At 42.8% G+C, this 18,804-nt stretch overlaps 1 protein-coding gene across 1 annotated transcript in view; it reads left to right on the forward strand.

Annotated features, from left to right (window-relative positions):
• ANK1 (ankyrin 1) overlaps positions 1–18,804 on the forward strand; it is a 203,070-nt gene that overhangs the window by 98,327 nt on the left and 85,939 nt on the right. The window contains exons 6-16 of the mRNA XM_069075835.1: positions 1,345–1,530; positions 3,060–3,158; positions 5,178–5,276; positions 5,589–5,687; positions 9,668–9,865; positions 11,287–11,385; positions 12,454–12,552; positions 13,854–13,952; positions 15,598–15,795; positions 17,552–17,650; positions 18,479–18,577. Coding sequence (XP_068931936.1) covers positions 1,345–1,530; positions 3,060–3,158; positions 5,178–5,276; positions 5,589–5,687; positions 9,668–9,865; positions 11,287–11,385; positions 12,454–12,552; positions 13,854–13,952; positions 15,598–15,795; positions 17,552–17,650; positions 18,479–18,577 — 1,374 coding nt within the window. The remainder of the gene's footprint in view (positions 1–1,344; positions 1,531–3,059; positions 3,159–5,177; positions 5,277–5,588; positions 5,688–9,667; positions 9,866–11,286; positions 11,386–12,453; positions 12,553–13,853; positions 13,953–15,597; positions 15,796–17,551; positions 17,651–18,478; positions 18,578–18,804) is intronic.

Below are 18,804 nucleotides of genomic sequence, written 5' to 3' on the forward strand. Positions count from 1 at the left end.
AGAGAGAGAGAGAGAGAGAGAGAGAGCGAGAGAGAGCGAGAGAGAGCACTGCAAGGACCCTCATTACTAGAAATATCAGAGAACCAAATGCTTGTGGAAGATAACAATGATAAACATAAGAGGTGCAAGGGACCTCCAGAGCATCTGGTCCACCCCTTTTTTCAGAATAATTCTATCACCTTGGACAACTCAATGAACTTCTCAGAGTCTATTTCATCATCTGCAAAATAAGAGATTTCAACCGTATGGTCTCTAAGGCACCTTCCAGCTCTAGATTTTTCAATGCAGTGATATAGAACTCCGTGGTAACTCTATTTCCCATCTTAATTCAGAGAGTCCTAATTATGGATACAACCAGCTAGAACTCAAAAGAGTTCTGCAGAAAGCCTCTAGTGTTGTGTTATCAAGTAAACAGAAGTGCTGTCCTGGTAGTCAGTCTGCACATAGGCCCTCTTCGAGCCTAAGTGCCCATGTCTGTAAATTTCTGATAATACATCAACTTTTAGTTACTCCACGTTTCAAGGAGAGGGGCCAACCTGGTGAAAGGTTCTATCTTCTTATGGAGAGAACATTGGACTAAGTGCCAGGAGATCTGGGTGGCAAAAAAGCAGGGTAAATTTTAGATTGATGTAAGAAAAAAAAATCTTCCTAATAATGTCATCCATAAATAAGATGGCCCTCCTCAGGGGGTGATCAATCGGTTCTCTTTCCTGGATGGTCTTCAATCGAAAGGCTGGATTGACCACTTTGCTGGGTAGATTGTAGAGGGGATGCTTATTCATAGCATCATAGACTCGGAGTTGGAAGAAACCTGGATGAGGACAAGACCCAGGGTCCTTAAATGATTTGTTCAAGGCTGCACAGGGAATAAATCTCAAAGGTGGCATTTTAATTCCAGTCCTTTGACACTAGAGTCCATGCTCCTTCCAGTGTACCACACTGCCTTCTTTCTGGGTTGGATCAGATAGGACCTTTTGAGGTCCCTTACAACCCTGAGCTTCTATGATTCTATGACTGCCAGATCTACTGCTTAATACCAGACTGATCCTAACTTAGCTACAATGTCTCCAAGTCTTTTTCCTCCTCTTTAAAGAGTAGTTACCCTAGATTGTCTCCAGGAGCCCTTCTAGCTCTAAAAATCAATTGTTGTTTCTATCATTATTATTATTATTATTATTATTATTATTATTATTATTACTGACAAAGTTTCAGAGCTTTAAGGCTAACATACTCATTTTACAGATGAGGAAACTGGGTATCTGAAAAGTTATGTGAATTGCTCAAAGCCACCCCTGTAGTCTATCACCCTGTTCCACTTACCTTCTCCTGCTCTTTTCTGGCCAGGATGGCTTCACGCCATTGGCCGTGGCGCTGCAGCAGGGCCATGAGAATGTGGTGGCTCACCTGATCAACTATGGGACAAAGGGAAAGGTGCGTCTGCCAGCCCTTCACATAGCAGCCCGGAACGACGACACGAGAACCGCCGCTGTCCTGCTCCAAAATGACCCAAATGCAGATGTGCTGTCCAAGGTAGGGAAATGACACAGCAGATGAATTCAGACATATGGACCACCGTGGAACACAGGCACTATCTAGAGTCACAGAACAGAGGCTTCTTCTTGCAAGTAACTTAGGAGATGTTGGACATGGATTAACCCAGACCAAAGATGAAAATTAATATTATGCAAATTCACCACCAAAATGGACAACCCCCAAACTAGATATCACAATTAGCCTTGTGGTAGAAATGCCACTGGCAAGCAGGGTGTATTTCCTGTCACCTCATATCATTCATGAATGTGTCCAGCCAGGTCATTTTGGCCACATGACCGATAGAGCACTGAGTTTTTCATCCTTTCTCTTTTACCTAGCTTGCCTTCTAGCAGAGGCTGCAAAGAGAAATGATGAGTAATGATGAGCAATGGGCCGGGGCCACCCCTGGACCATAATGGCATGTATTCATCTCGCACTAGGCAATTTAGAAAGCACTTTCCTCACAGTGGTTCAGTTATTATGCCAATTTTATAGATGAGAGGACTGAGGCACAGAGAGAGCACTCACCCAGGGTCAAACATAAGGAAGTATGAGGGCTGGAACCCCAGGCCAGGCCTTCTGATTCCCAAGTCCTTCCTTTGCACCACATTGCGCCTTCTTTGGATGTTCTCATCCTTGTAGATGAAGGGGACACCACTAACTCCATTCATTCATTCAGTAGGGATTAGGCCCCTGTCGGGCACAAGTCTCTGTGCTGTGAGTTATTGTCATTAGGGTATGTTCACTGAGTTATTTTTGTAGGACCAGGGATGGATGTGCTATTCATGTTCTCTCCCTCCTGCTCCCTCTTGTAACCACATGCATGCATTTGCAACATGGTAATGTAGAGTTAGGCAAATCCCTAGGTCAACAAATGGAAGGAGAAGAAGCAACCCACCTTTCTTGGCCTTGTTGGGCAGCAAGTGTTTGTTGAGTGTTTACTGTGTGTCAGGCCCTGTGCTAAGCTCTTGACAAATATTATTTCATTCGGTCCTCGAAACAGCCCTGAGAGATAGGCGCTATTGTTATCCCCATTTTACAGTTAGGGAAACTGAGGTGAACAAAGGTTAAGTGACTTGCCCATGGTCACACCCCTAGTGTCTGAGGTCAGATTTGAACTCAGGCCTTCCTGACTTCCGGCCCAGCTCTCTATCCACTGCCTTTCAATGTGGTTAGCATCATTCACTAATTAGTTGAGCTGATTGACCATCAAGTCCATGAATTAGTTTGAGAAAATCCCATTTAGGTCTTGGATCTTGATTGATATAGCTGAGGACGATTCTGTATACTATACTCACCCCCTGGGAGTATTCCCATATGAACTAGATAAATGACAAAAGGTCATTTGCTGTGTCCCTGTAACTCATCACACAGGGATCTACCAGTGAACATTTGGCCCCCAAAAGGAAATATTTTTTGTCTGGCCCCAATGTGTTGGTAACTCTTTGGATCACAACCAATGTCACCAGGTACTGAGGCAGTCAATCAGACTCTACTGATCAGTTTTTCTTTTCTTTGTTCAACAGACAGGATTCACCCCCCTCCACATAGCAGCCCACTACGAGAACCTCAATGTGGCCCAGTTACTACTAAACCGGGGCGCCAGTGTTAACTTTACTCCACAGGTAACAACTTAACCAGCCTTCTCTTGCAATCAGTGCACGGGGGTCTGGGTGATGTAGTGACCTGTTAAGGAGAGTCTGGGTGTTCTTTCTTACTCTGACAGCTACGGAAATACTTGGAAAATATTTCAATTTCACCATCCAACAAATACATATTTTTAAGGGTCTATTTTACATGAGGCACTGTACTAGGTTCTAGGTATATAAAGATATAAATAAAACAGACCTTGCCTTCATGGAGATTACATTCTACTGGGAGAGAGGGATGCAACATGTACATAGTTTAAATATAAGATAATTCGAGGAGGAAGAAAGCACAAACAGCTCAGGGTGGGATGGGGAAGAAAGGCTTTCTATAGCAGTTGGCAGCTGAGCTGAAGCTTGAGAAAAGCTGGGGATTCTAAGAACTGGAGGTGAGGAGAGAGTGTATTCCAGGCAAGGAGAGTGTACAAAGGTGTGGAAATAGAATGCCAAATTTCAGTGACAGCTAGTATGTCAGTTTGGTTGGAACATATTGTGTATAAAAAGAGATAGTATGAAATAGTCTGGAAAGTAGGCGGAAGCCTTGTTGTGGTGAGCTTAAAGTGCTGGGCTGATAAGTTTATATTTTATCTGAGAGGCAATGTGGAGCTATTAAAGGTTCCTGAGCAGAGGAGTGGTGACATCAGACCCATTTGTCTAGAAATATTAATTTAGCAGTTGTGTGGAGGAAGAATTGGAGAAGAGAGATTCTAGGGCTGGGGAGTCTGTGATCTAGAGGCTATATGTGGCCCTCTAGGTCTTCAAGTGCAGCTCTCTAACGGAATCCAAACTTCATAGAACAAATTCTTTTATTAAGGGGATTTGGTCTGTGAAGTTTGGATTGAGTTACACTTGAGGACCTAGAGGGTCACATGTGGCCTCAAGGCCAGAGGAATACTAACTAGGAAGCTATTAACAATCAAGTACATCTCTGGTCCTTGCTAAAGTTCTTTTCATCCTTCCTGGCAAATTCTCTAAGCATTGGCCCTTTGGTGATAGTAGCTTTGTTTGATGATAATCAGTTACATTCATCCTTTGACTTAATGGGATACGCAACTGAGTTTTTTTCTTATCAAGTTTTTCATTCCAACTCAGCAAACACTCAGTGTGTATGTAGTGTGCATAGCACAAGTTTAGACCCTGGGGCAATGCAAAGTTTAGATAAAATATGATCCCTACCCTGCTGGAGCTTCTCATCTAGTAAGGGTTATGGCATGCGCAGAGACAACCATAATACAGAACAATGTTTAAGTACATTAGAGAAGTATGAAGCAGGAAGGTAGGAAGAAGAAAGGATTTTAATGAAGGTGTTGGCATTAGAGTTGGGCTTCCAACATTCCTAGATATCAGGGAAGTAACTTTGGCTAGGGTATGAGCAAAAGCTCGGAGGTGGGAAAGGACAGGGAGTGGATAGGATGCAGGGAGCAGTGGAGTTTGGCAGAAGCATAGAGGATGGTGTGGGAGAGTAGGGGATAGTTTTTGTTATTGTTGTTCATCCTTCATTCTTGAAGAGGGCCAATGACATGGAGAGGGTGAGGTGAGTAAAACTATAAAGGGTGAGTGACCACAGATTGTGGAGTGCCTTGGAAGCCACACAAAGAAGTCTGAACTTTAGGCCATAAGGAGTCATTGAAGGTTTGTCAGAAGAGCGCTGTCACCAGATCTACACAATCAAGATTTGTTGGGTTCTACTACCACACCACAGCTATGAGACAGAATTTGGTTAAAAAAAATAAAGAGTTCTACTTCTTAGGAAAATTCATCTGGTTGAAAGGGGAGGAAACTCAGAGCTCATCTCAATCAGTGTTGGCTACAGCTAAATTTAACCTGCATTACCATAGTCAGCCTTGCTGATTCCCAGCTTTTTAGTGTTTTTGAAATACTGAAAGGAAGGAAAACTTGTGCACGAGATGCAATTGAATGGGAGCTGCCATCCCCAGGGCAGCCCATCACCCATGTCTAAGATATCACTCTGACTTCTCTCTGCTTCTTCTTTTCCAGAATGGCATCACTCCCCTGCACATTGCTTCTCGCAGAGGGAATGTGATCATGGTACGACTCCTGCTGGATCGCGGGGCTGAGATAGAAACGAGGACCAAGGTAGGTTTTGTACTTGCTGCGCCCGCCAGGGAGCTCTGCTGTAGAAATACAAGGGGAGGGATTTTTGCACTGGAGGCAGATTCTCTGGATGAGCAGTGGGCTCTCTCAGTGACCTAATTAACAATGCACCAAAAAGGCTAGCGGAACAGTGTGCGGCCTCAGAGCAGAGGAAGACAAAAAGATCGTCCTTATGGATACGACAGCACTCCATGTTAATAAAGGGTGGCTAGGAGGATAGTCATTGTTGTTTTCTTTGAGTGACTTCTGATAACTGAAGGCTTTTTGTTTGTTTTGTTTTGTTTTGTTTTTAAGGATGAATTGACTCCTCTCCACTGTGCAGCTAGAAATGGGCATGTGCGAATCTCAGAGCTCCTGCTGGACCACGGGGCACCCATCCAGGCCAAAACCAAGGTGTGTGCCTTATTAGTATTTGAAGGCCTTTTTCCAAGGTCAAAATATGAAGGTTGTGTCTAGATTTGCTTATTACTATGAATTCAATTCAATAAACATTTATTTAGCATCTTCTAACCTCAATCACTTTCTAGCTGTATGACCCTGGCCAAGTCACTTAACTCTGTTTGCCTCAGTCTCCTCATCTCTAAAATAGGCTGAAGAAGGAAACAGCAAACCACTCCAGTATCTCTGCTTTGAGAAGAGCTAGACATAACTGAAAATGACTGAACAATGGTCAGATGTTCCAGGCACTGTGCTAAGTGCTGGGAATACAAAAAAAGGCAAAAGACTATGCATAACTCATCTTTATATGCCTTGTTTAAATTTACAAAGCAGGTTTCTTACAGTAATACTATAAAATGGACATTATAAGTATTCCTGGGATCATAGGTTTAGAAATTAAAGGAAACTTAGAGTGCATTGAGTTCCCACTTCCCATTTTACAGATGAGGAAACTGAGGCACAGAGCACTTAAGTGACTTGTCCAGGGTCATACAAGAAGTATCTGAGTCAGGATTTGAATTCAGGTCATCCTAACTCCAAGTCTGGTGCCATATACCCTGCACCAGAAACAACATGTACACAGGTACTACATGCAGTTCACAGCACTCATGAATGCAGCCTGAACCCAGATTGAAAATGTAATGGGGTAATAACAAAATAAATAAAAATACAGTAAGACACAGAAAATGTTAATATTTGGTTTTCTAAGTCAGTATGCAGCCTGTAGGCATCCTTATTTATGGTTTAGTGGACTCTGTATCTATTTGATGCTACCACCCTACACCATGCTGGCTCCCACAGATAACAAGGGGTAAAGTTGTGACCTAAAGAGAGAGCTTAGGGGCGGCCAGGTGGCACAGTGAGTAAGAACACCGGCCCCAGAGTTGGGAGAGCTGGGATTGGTTCTGGCCTCAGATACTTGGCACCCACACAAAAAAAATTACTGGCCGTGTAACCTTGAGCAAGTTACTTAACCCCGATTGCTTTAAAAAAAGAGAGAGAGAGAGAGCCTGGAGCTCTTTTTACCTCCCCAAACCATCTCTGCTGCTGTCTATGAACCTTCTCCTTTAAGAAAGGCAGTTCGCATCCATCAACACCTTTGCTAAACTTAGGTTGACATGCACATATTGTTCCACATCATTCATTAGACCCAAACAGATCTTATATTAGTGGAGGATTCCTCCTGTGAAAGGGGCAGAGAGAGTGTGGCCCTCTCTGCTAAATATATTTATTCAGTCCTGGTTCCATCACTGATTTGCCCTGTGACTTTGAACAAGTCACAACCTTCTCTGGGCCTCATCTAGAAAATGAGCCTAGTAAGAGCATTGCTCAGGATTGTTGTAAAGATCAAATGAGTGGCACCCATACTTTCTTCTTCCCTTGAATCAAAGGGTTAGAATTGGGTCATAGGATCACAGAACTAGAGGCCATCTGGCCTGACTGCTCATGATAACTAAGGAAAATGAGGATAAGACATAGGAAGTGACCTGCTCAAGGTCCCATGGGCTATAAGTGGCCAAGCCAGGATTCTAACCCACACCTTCCAATTCCGAATCCAACACTCTTTTCTTTGCACCATGTGTGAGAAAATGCTTTGTATTTCTTTTTATTCTTTGCTACAAGGGATGGCTCTCTAAATAAGGGAGAGGAAGGGATGTATGTGAAAATGAAGGTAATGTAAAAACAAGAGATATTAATTTAAAAAATGTTTTAAAGCATTTTGGAGAGTATAAAGCACTATGCCAATGGAAGGTAATGTCATTACTACCACTGTTATTATTAATATTGATATTCATGTGTATGAGTGGTCTTTTAGAAAATTTTCTCTCTGGGCCCAGAATTTAATCTTCTACCACTATACTATAATGTACATTGTCTATCTTTAATGTCATTTACCATCAAATTAACCCAACATTAAAACAAAATGCTGCCATTTTGAATCAATGAACATAAGATGAATATTTACTGACCAAAATGAATTGCTGACAAACAAAATGTAAGAATATAAGAAAAGATGTGTGTGTGTGTGTGTGTGTGTGTTTAGAGAGGCAAAGGGATTTCATCCCAAATGCCAAATGGCAGCTAGATCATGCAATGGATAGAGAGCCAGACCTAAAGTCAGGAAGACATGAGTTCAAATCCAGCCTCAGACACTTAGCTGTGTGACCTGGTGGCAAGCCATCAGATTAATAATAACATCTACCTCTCAGGGCTGTTGTGAGGATGAAATTAGAGAATAATTGTAAAATGTTTAACACAGTGCCTGGCACACTATATAAAGGTACTATATAAATGGTGGTGATGGTAGTAGTAGTAGCAGTGGTAGTGGTGGTGGTGGTGATGGTGGTAATAGTCATGGTAGTAGTAGTAGTGGTGGTAGTAGTAGTAGTAGCAATAGTAGTGGTGGTGGTGGTGATGGTGGTAGTAGTCGTGGTAGCAGTAGTTAAGTAGTTGGCAGTAGTGGTAGTAGTATAAGGAGTGCTAGATTGAGACAGAAGACCTGGTTATGAGTCTTGGCTTTGCCATCATACCATCCATATGACTTTGGCTAGGTCGCTCTACCTCTACCTCTTCGGTCTAAATTTCTTCATCCAAACAAGAAGGGGTTGGGATAGATCCTCTCTCTGGTTGTGTGAAGCTCTCATATTCTGTCATTCCATTGACAAACATTTGTTGAGCATTATATTACTATTAATAATCATAGCTAACACATACATAGTATGTTAAGGTTTGCAAAGGTCTTTATGAATACTATATTATTTGAACCTCACAACCCTGAGAGGGAGATGCTATTAAGATCTCCATTTTACAGATAAAAAGACTGAGACAAATAGTTAAGTGACTTACCCAGAGTCACACAGCTAGCAAGTGTCTGAGGCTGGATTTGAACTCAGATCTTCCTGACTCCAGGCCTATTTCTGTAGCCACTGCACCACTCTACCTGCCTCAATAAGTGTGCTGAACACTGTGATCAATAGTGCCAGCCCCCAGGAAATTCATAGTTGTAAAGTAAGACACGCATACACACATACCCACACATATCCACCCACATACACACTCATGAAAAGTTTTTCTAAAAGAATCTGGCAGTAAGTGATTAAATACTAAAGGATTGGAATAGACAAATAGGTATCAATATAGGGACTTAGATTTGTAATCTCACTGGTAGAGGGAACTCCCAGAGGAAGAAATTCCCTCTACCCATGAAGTTTTGTTGTTGTTTAGATGTTTCAGTTGTGTCTAACTCTCTGTGGCCCCATTTGGGGTTGGTTTGCCATTTCTTTCTCCAACTCATTTTACAGATGAGGAAACTGAGGCAAACAGGGTTAAGTGACTTGTCTAGGGTCACAAAGCTAGTAAGTGTTTGAGGCCAGGTTTGAACTCAGGAAGATGAGTCCTCCTGACTCCAGATCTGGTGCTGACAGCGATAAACTTTAGAGATCACCTAGTTCAACATTCTCAATTTGGGAAAGACCTCAATTTAGAAAAGCCGAGGTCAACCACTGCATCCTGGGCCGTGACCAGTCATCCTGACTTTTGTCTTGCCGCTGGCCCAAGGTGACTCTGGAGGAGAGGGTGAGGCTGCTGACTTCACCCAGCTCACTTAAATCCAATTCACACACAAGTCAAGATGTCACTCTCATGATGTTATCGGTCCCCTTCAAAAACAAAGGATGAACAGCAACAATTTACAGACAAGTAAACTGAGGCATAAGGAGGCTCAGTCATTTGTCCTCTATCCCACTGGTAATAATACATGGCAAAGCCTCTTTACTCCAAACCCAGCATTCTTCCCACCAGGCCATGTAACAGGGGTATTCGGGAGACAGGAGATAGCTAGCTTGGCTAGAGTCGAGGTCCCATTTTGTTATGTTTGGAGACAAAGTTAGAAAGGCAGTTCTGAAGTTGCATGTTTTTTCCCTCTCTTTACCCAGAATGGCTTGTCCCCTATCCACATGGCAGCTCAGGGCGACCATCTAGATTGTGTGCGGCTCCTGCTACAGTACAATGCAGAAATAGACGACATCACTCTGGACCACCTGACGCCTCTCCACGTAGCAGCCCACTGTGGCCACCATAGAGTGGCCAAGGTGCTTTTGGATAAAGGGGCCAAACCCAACTCCAGAGCCCTGGTGAGTGGAAGGACGATGGAAAGGGTGAGGGCTAAGGGAGGACTTTTTGTCCTAAAAACATCTGTAGCATTTAGGGTCTTAGTGTGAGTTATGGGACATTCAACAGGACTCTGACAATTGTGAAGTGTCATGCCTCCTCACCCAGTTTGTCCTATCCTGAGTCAATACCAGAGGGTAAAATACCCTTATACAAGGTGAAGTTTTCAATGAGATTGGCCCAGGATACTTCATGTCAGTTGGCAATTCACAAGGGAAGATCCTACTCCCAGTCTGAACTGTCATCAGAAACGTTTCCAGGATCTTTCTGTCAAATGTTTGCCTTTTTAAAGGGACTCACAGCTCTTAGAAATAAGTTCAGATCTAAAGCAATAACCCTCCAGAGGTTGTAGGTGTCTTCCTCCACCCTCTCTAAGGACTTCCTGAAATTGTTCTTGGACTCTCCAGTGTGATGTCAAGGAACCCTCCATAGCTCAGCACCAATTTGAGTGTTCATACCACTCTTACTGTGCATCCAAGGACCAAGCATTGCCACTCTGGCAAGAAGGAAGAAAAGAAAAAGGTGTTTGGATATTCCCTATCTGCACACAAGTTGTTAGCTCATACTACAGATGCACCTTACTGCCTGTAATTGGTGATATGCTGATACATTTTTAACAACCAGCTCTCGGGGTGGGATGTATGTATGACACACTTCCAAGTTTAATTTACCTTATTGACATTTTCTTCATCACTTTATTAAGTCTAGACAATCAATCAAGTCCTGATTTATAGCACTGGTCAATTTCTGAGGTGTGAATCTTTACACTGAAAATTTAACAATTAACTCTCATGAGAAGGTTTGATCTGGTTCCAGCATACCCCTGCCTATAATCCTTACTGCTGGGAAAAACAAGCTTGGTGGATCATTTGAGCTCAGGAGTTCTGAGCTGCAAAAGGACTAAAGCTGACCAGATTTCCACACTAAGTCCACACTGAACCCCTGGGAACAAAGAGCCACCCAACTGAATAAGAAGGTGTAAGCTGGCTCAAATCAGGAAACTGGAACAGATTAAAACTTCTGTTTCAATCAGTGTAGGGGTTGGCTCCATGACTGACCCACCCTACTTTCAGCGTGAGTGAAACAGGAAGACCCAATCTCAATCCCAAACCCCCCCAAATCCCAACCTCCCCTAGTATATAAAAAATAGATTTATAAAAATACTTTGTAACTATAGGCTATGATTGTGATTATTACTTGTTGAGGAACATTTTAGTGCGTAAAGGGAGGCCCGCCTGTATGCCACATGATTTACATCTATTTGCATTTCATGTGTGGAAACCTTATGACTTTTAATGACTGCGAAGGCTGCAGTCTAGACACAAGGTGACATTCTGTGTTCTTGAACTGGTGTGTGGGCATCTCCTGTCTGACTGTGTTGTAGAACGGCTTCACGCCCTTACACATCGCCTGTAAGAAGAATCACATCCGCGTGATGGAATTGCTGCTAAAGACGGGAGCTTCTATAGATGCAGTCACTGAGGTAGGTAACTTGCTTTTCCATGTTCGGAGCCCAGGGAGGACACAGGTTACTTTTTGGCTGCTTGTGAGATTCTTTCCTTGAGCCCCCAACCCCGAAGCTTTGGGGCTGTATATCTTCTTAGGTGGACAAGCCCACTAGAGATTTCTTGTCTCTCGGGGACTTGCTTCCCATTAATGAGTGGGTTTGTGCAGCTCCCCAGTCCTAAGCTGATTTGAACTTATCTGAGGTGGGTCATTCTAACAGGTGCTTCTCTGCTGATGGGATGAAACATGTCTCAGCTCAGGGCCTTTTCCAGACCTTCCACAAAATGTCTACAGCTCTCTTTCCAGACACTTAGGCCATTGCCAGAAAGTAGCTTGAGTGTTTTGTTGGTCTTTCTGTCAAATTGTGGGTGTTTCCCACGTAGCTCTAATCCTCACCCCTGGTGTATTACCACATGCAGGGCACAGAGAGTCACAGGGAGTAGGCTGTAGTGTTGCCCCTCCAAGGACCTACCTCTGGAAACTGATCTTGTCCTGCCACTGACCAAAGGTCACACGCTCAGGTAGATTCAAGATGCCCAATGTTTCACCTCAGGCTGGCTGTCCTTCCAGTCCTGCTTGGAAGAAGCATCCTTTTCCCAAAGGACAACCTGGGCAAGTCACTTCTTCATCTTAAAATTGTAATAATGATAACACTTGCCTCCCAGGGTTCTTGTGAGGAACAGATGAGATAACTGTAAAGTGTTAAACACTGTGTGTGGTACGTAGTAAGCACTGTGTCGATGTTAGCTGTCATCATCATCATCATCATCATCATCATCATCATCATCATCATTACTGTTACATTCCTGCTTTTTAGGAGCTACCAGACTGCCCCACTTCATCAGCTGCTCACTCCCATAAGGCACCAGGGTGCAAAATGCAAATTAAACACATATATACCCAAGCAACAAAGACCATCCCCCCCATACCCTCAAAAATACCCCATACCCCTCCAGCAGAGGTTATATAAGGTAAGCACTTTCTCCATTTGGCATTTGCCCAATTAAACAGTGAACTTGTTCTTGCATTCCTTTTTTTGTTGCAGTCTGGCCTGACCCCACTCCATGTAGCATCTTTCATGGGGCACCTTCCCATTGTGAAGAATCTTCTTCAGCGGGGAGCATCACCTAATGTCTCCAATGTGGTAAGGTCTAGGACCTGTCATCTTAGTATTCAGAGACAAGGGAAAGGCTTTAATTAGCTTTGTGAGATCATGTCTCTTGGGATATGGGTATGATTCCCAGAGCAGTAGTAACTTCAGACTGGGGCACAATACCCTTTTTATACTGACTTCCCTTCAAATTAGATATGCAGAAAGGACCTCTGAATGTCTAAGGTGAGCAGAAATATAATAATTATGGGGAGGGCAGCATCAGTCTTTTGTTCTAGAGAACAGCTTGGGAATATCCTATGTAGGTTACCTGAGTACACTTTTAAAGTACATTTAAAGCAAGCTGCACATAATAGAGATTCATGGTTTCATACACTATTCTCTTTTTTGTGTCTTTTTAAAATGTAATGAAATGTTCCTGTTTCTTCATGTTTAATTAAAAATAAAAATAACATTTAATAAATTATTTAAAAGAAAGGCAAAAAGAAATTCACTTACATATATTTTATTATATCTAGAATATATATGCATATGTGTGTATGTATACACACACGCACATGTGGTCTGAGTCCAAAATTTAATTTTCTTCAGCTAAGTGGAGGGGAAACTGAGTCAGGGAGCTAGCAAAAGGGAATTAATGTGGCTAGATGTCATCATGAACTCACATTGCCTTAGCTAATTCCTTATGCAAAGCATCTCATCATAAATTAAGACCCCACGCTCCCCCATTTCTGTTGCTCTTATGTCCTGTTCTGTGTGGACCACCTTGGCTTAGGACCCATTACTTCTAAACTCAGGTCACATTTTCCTGCCGAGTCATATTGTGCATTTCCATTACACCATCTAATTGGTTGCTCTGTTGATCTCCCTATAACAGTGCTTAGCCTACATTGGTCTCATTTCCATAGGCTTCTTAACCTTCTTTGGTCTTCTCATGACCCACTTGTCCCCAGCCTTCTCCCTACTATCCTAGGGAAGGGAGCACAACAATTTCCTTACAAGGCTTCCTAAAATTAAGAAGAGGTATCTGCTGGAAGAACTCCACCTCTTAAGAATAAAGTCCCTGAGGGGCGGCCAGGTGGCGCAGTGAGTAAGAGCGCCGGCCCCAGAGTCTGGAGACCTGGGATCGGTTCCAGCCTCAGACACTTAACACCCACACAAAATAACTGGCCATGTAACCTTGAGCAAGTTACTTAACCCCAATTGCTTTAAGAAAAAGAAATAAAAAGAATAAAGTCCCTGAGACACAATAAGGAAGAGCTTGAGACCTTGCTATGTATCATTGTGGGAATGAACCATCCATGAAGATTTGAGAAATTTTCTTTGTTTTATAGAAAGTGGAGACACCACTACATATGGCAGCCAGAGCTGGGCACACAGAAGTAGCCAAATATTTACTCCAGAACAAAGCCAAAGTTAATGCCAAGGCCAAGGTGAGTTCAAGAGGAAAAAAAGGGAGGGGGTGGGAGGAGAGGGAAGATCAAAAGTTCCATTTTACTGAAATGCATTTCTTCTTGAGATCACATCTGAAGCAAAAAACGTATCCATCACTCTTATTCAGGTTGGGCAAAGGATCAGCTTTGTGAGCAATTCTCAGGAGAATAGGCTCCTAATATTTAGAACTGAAAGAGATCTTGGAGACCATCTAGCCCAATCCTCTCATTTTATAGAAGAGGAAACTGAGGCAGAGAGAGAGAGTTACTTAATCCAGACAACTCTGCCTCCATCCAACTCATGTTTTATTGGTAGCCTTTAATCAAGAGATAGGGTTTGGACTTGTGATTTCATTGTTAGAGGAACTCCCAGATGAGGAAACCTCCTCTACCAGTGGAGGTGGGTACTCTTTCTTCAACTTAAATGATTAGAGAGATGCATAGAGCAGAGTTATCAAACTCATGACCCATGCCAGCATGCAGCAAAATTCTCAACTAGATTCAAATGTAATTGGGAAATATTTAAAATAAGTAAAAATACAATGAAACATAAATAATGTTAAGGTGTGGTTTTCTAAGCATGCGACCATTTCTATTTGAGCTTGACACCATTGGCCTAGGCCCCTGAGAAGTGAAGTCATTTGCCCATTGTCACAGAGTAAGTAAAAATAATAGGCAGAACTCGTATCCAGGTCTTCCTGGCTTTGAGGACAGATCTCTGTCTCCCACACCACAAAGATTATAAATTCTAAGGGGTCAAAAAGGGGAAGGGGTGACTCCTGGGAATACACAGAACAGCATCTTTCAGAGACCATATTCCCAGTGTAACAAGAGTGTACATTATTTCACTCCAAATGACTTGCTCTTGCTTTGAAGTAAATGCTAGAGATGTGAGCAAGTCACAGAATAACCAAAGGACTTGTACAATTGACTGAGAGTTGGGGTCAGTGTTTCCTTTCCCTCCTGCCTGTTGGGGACAGAAGGCTGGCACTATGCACATTGTGACCCGTGATCTTGGATGTGTGCTGTGTGAACAGTGAATCCTGGCTCAGTAACTCAGAGCTCTCTGGAGCTGAACAAAGCCCAGCAACCCTAGGGTGTAAACAGGAGAGTCCAATGAAAATGCCCCTCCTTCCTCTTCAGCAGTTCTAAATAAGCCCTGGTTCCTGACATTAAGGAAATCCAAGGAGTGAATAATGGATCATTTGTCAGAGTTTTTGGTCCTTTCTTTATAACACTCTCATGATAAATGTTAGGTAGATAGATACATAGATTGATAGATATATAGATAGATACATACATACAGAGATACATAGGTAGATACATAGAAAGATGATTAATAGATAAATAGAAAGATTATAATGACAGAAAGATAATGGAAAGATGATGGAAAGATAAATAGATGATAGATTGAAAGGAAGAAAGAAAGAAATAAAGGAAGGAAAAAAGAAAAGAAAGAAGAGAAAGGAAAAAAAAACGAAAGAAGGGGGGGAAGAAAGAAAGATAGATATCCATAACATATGTTCCAAAGGAAACATGGAATTACACAGAATGGTTCTCTTTGCTCTTCCTTCATGCCCCCAAGGGAGGCTGCCTGTCACATAAGGCACTTGTCTCTTCACCTGTTTCTTTCCTCCCCATTCAGGATGACCAGACCCCACTTCACTGTGCAGCTCGCATCGGTCATACAAATATGGTGAAGCTTCTCCTGGAAAACAATGCCAACCCCAACCTCGCCACGACTGCTGGACACACCCCTCTGCACATCACAGCACGAGAGGGCCATGTGGAAACAGCCTTGGCCCTACTAGAAAAGGAAGCTTCCCAGGCTTGCATGACCAAGGTTTTTATCTCTTTCTCTGTGCCTCTGAGAAACAAATAGGCAAGTGGGTGGCTAGGCTGACTGTGTGGGAGGGGGTTCCCTGTCTAGTCATCTCTGCTGTCTTGGTAATCCTAAGAAGAGCTGGGGAAAATTGGCATCCATAGGCTTGACTCTGTCATGAGAGCTCATAGCATCATAGAAGCTGAGAGTTAGGGAGGGACTCCATAAGGCATCTAATCCAACCCTTATGTGAAGGGTAAATCTTATCTACATATCCTTGACAAGCCATCATCCAGCCTCTACTTAAACACCTCCAATGATGGGAAACTCAGCTTGGGAGATGACCTGTTCATTCCTAATTATTGGGAAGTGTTTCCTTATGCCAAGCCCCCAATCTGCCTACCTGTGCCTTTTATTCATTGGCCCTAGATCTGTCCTCTAGAAACAAGCAAAACAAGCCTAATCCCTCTTGCATGTAATAACCCTCCAAATGTTTAGAGACAGTTATCATGCTTCTCATAAGTCATCCATTCAGGCTAAACACACATACACACACTCCAACACAGTTTCTTCAACCAGTTTTTCTGGTATTGAGGACCTTCATCTCTTCAGTCATTTGCTCACTTAGTAAATCAGCACGCATTTATTAAACACTTACTTTGTGCCAATTTCTCTGCTAAGCACTGGAGATTCAATGAAAAAGTGAAAACAGACCCTGCCCTCAAGGAACTTCCATTCTAACTGAAAAGACAAGTATGCTGTCCTCCAGACATGCTCCAGTTTTTCAGCTGGGTGGGTGTCTTCCTTTTCTAGAAAGGTACGCTAGAATGAATCAATACATAAATCAGAGGTTAATTGTTGGCTATGTACTAGGTCCCCAGCATTATGGTAGGTTCTGAGGGAAATAAAAGAGGGTCAAGACATGGTCCAATTCTGAAGGAGCCTATTTCTTTGGAGGGGAGGCATATCATAGGAAAAGTTAAATAACCTTACCAAGCAGCATATGATAATTGATGAATCAATGCCACAGTTAATTAGAGTTGCAGGAAGCCTGGTGATCTCCTGGCTGCTTTTGGTCCCATCTCTGAGGCAGTCACTCTTACCTCTTTAGTAACTAGCTCTTTCTCCAACCTCTAAGAGCTTGGGGTGTATAGTTTTTATTTTTGTTATTGTTATTCATTTATTTTTAACACCCATTTTAAAAAAATTCTGAGTTCCAAATTCTTTCCCTTCCTTCTGCTCCTCCTCACCCATTGATAAGGCAAGCAATATGATATCACTTACACATGTGAAGTCATGAAAAACATCTTTCCATATGTCATGTTGAAAAATAAATAAATAGGAAGAAACATAAAGAAAGTTTAAAAAAAAAGTATGTTTCACTCTGCATTCAGAGTGGAGGTGGATAGCATTTTTTCATCCAGGTCCTTTGTCTTGGATCATTGTCTTGATCAGAGGAGATAAGTCTTTCACAGTTGAGCATTCCTAAGCTATCGTTACTCTGAACAATGTTCTCCTGGTTCTGTTCATATCCCTCTACATCAGTTCATATAAGTCTTTCCAGGCTTTTCTGAAACCATCCCCTTCATCATTTCTTCTCACACAATAGTATTCCATCACAATCATATTTCACAACTTGGTTGGCCATTGCCTAATTGATGGACATTGGAATATCTAGTTTCATAGAGCATCTGACCTCCCTCCCTCCTATCCCCTGTGTTCCCCCAAAATGTTGCTCATTCTCTGCAGGATTCTAATGTTCTTTGTTTCTCCTCAGAAAGGATTTACCCCTCTCCATGTTGCTGCTAAATATGGAAAGGTAAACGTGGCCGAGCTACTGCTGGAAAGGGACGCCCATCCAAACGCAGCTGGAAAAGTGAGTTGGAACTTCACAGGGTCCCTTCTTTTTCCAGGTTAGAGGAAAGAACCAATTCCCTTCTTTGGCTCATTCAAGAATATCTTAAATTTAAAACATCCCTCCTGCCTTCACCTCCACTCCCCCCAATTTGACACCCTATAGCTAGAGTCATTAAGAGCTAGAAGAAACCTTAATCTAGTCTATCCTCCCTCCCCTCCCCAATATTATACATTAAAAAAACTAAGGCCCATAAAAGGGAATTGATTTGCCCAGGGTCACACAGCCAGTAAGTGGCAAAGCTAGGATCAGAAACCCAATGTTCTGTTGCCAAGTCCATCGGGGGACACTGTGAATCAGGGCTCTGAATTTTGGTGCACTGTTCCCATTTGGCATTGCCAGTTGGACAGTGACTGGGAGAGACAGTTGGTGGGGAGAAATACATAGCTCTGACAACAGACAGAAGGAGACCTAAGCGTCATGTGCAGAAAACCAGCCCCGAATCCCTTCAGCCCCATCACTGCTATCTCTATTATGCAATCAAGAGTAGGAGAGCTTTTCTTCCCCTATTCCCTCACCCCACCACCTTACCCCCAGTGCAAATTGCACTCATTTCCTCTTCAGGGCTACTAAATTTTACCTTGTTTCTGTTTCAGATTGACCTGTTCAGGAGCAAATAAGAGAAGGGAGGGAGAGGGAGCCCATAGGGTGACTTGTTCCTGTTTAGACTCCAATTAGGGAAGCTTGGGTGCCAAATGTAGGAGTACCCAATAGAAAATGAGCTAGTGTTCAACCTGGGTGGGGCAGCTTTTTTTATTTTTATTTTTTTTGCTTTTTCTCTCTCTGCAGAATGGCCTTACCCCTCTCCATGTAGCTGTCCATCACAATAACCTGGAGATTGTGAAACTTCTCCTCCCTCGAGGCGGCTCTCCACACAGCCCTGCTTGGGTAAGGCCCCTCCTTGCCTTTCTCTACTCCTGGCAGACTGCTAGGTGGCTGGACATTGGCCAGAATTATTGTGGAGGGAGATTTAGGCAGCAGTTCGAAGGTTTGGGGACCCTATGAATCTTCTTAATTTCAGGATTTAAAAATCCTCAATATGGTTAATGTTATTCTTTGACTATGAATGAGTAGAAAAAGTAGGAAGTAGCAGTTTTCAACCACAGATCTCTATA

The sequence above is a fragment of the Petaurus breviceps genome, unplaced genomic scaffold (assembly GCF_028583685.1).
Source record: "Petaurus breviceps papuanus isolate PSGF00001 unplaced genomic scaffold, PetGlider_PUasm1.0 90919, whole genome shotgun sequence".
NCBI lineage: Eukaryota > Metazoa > Chordata > Mammalia > Diprotodontia > Petauridae > Petaurus > Petaurus breviceps.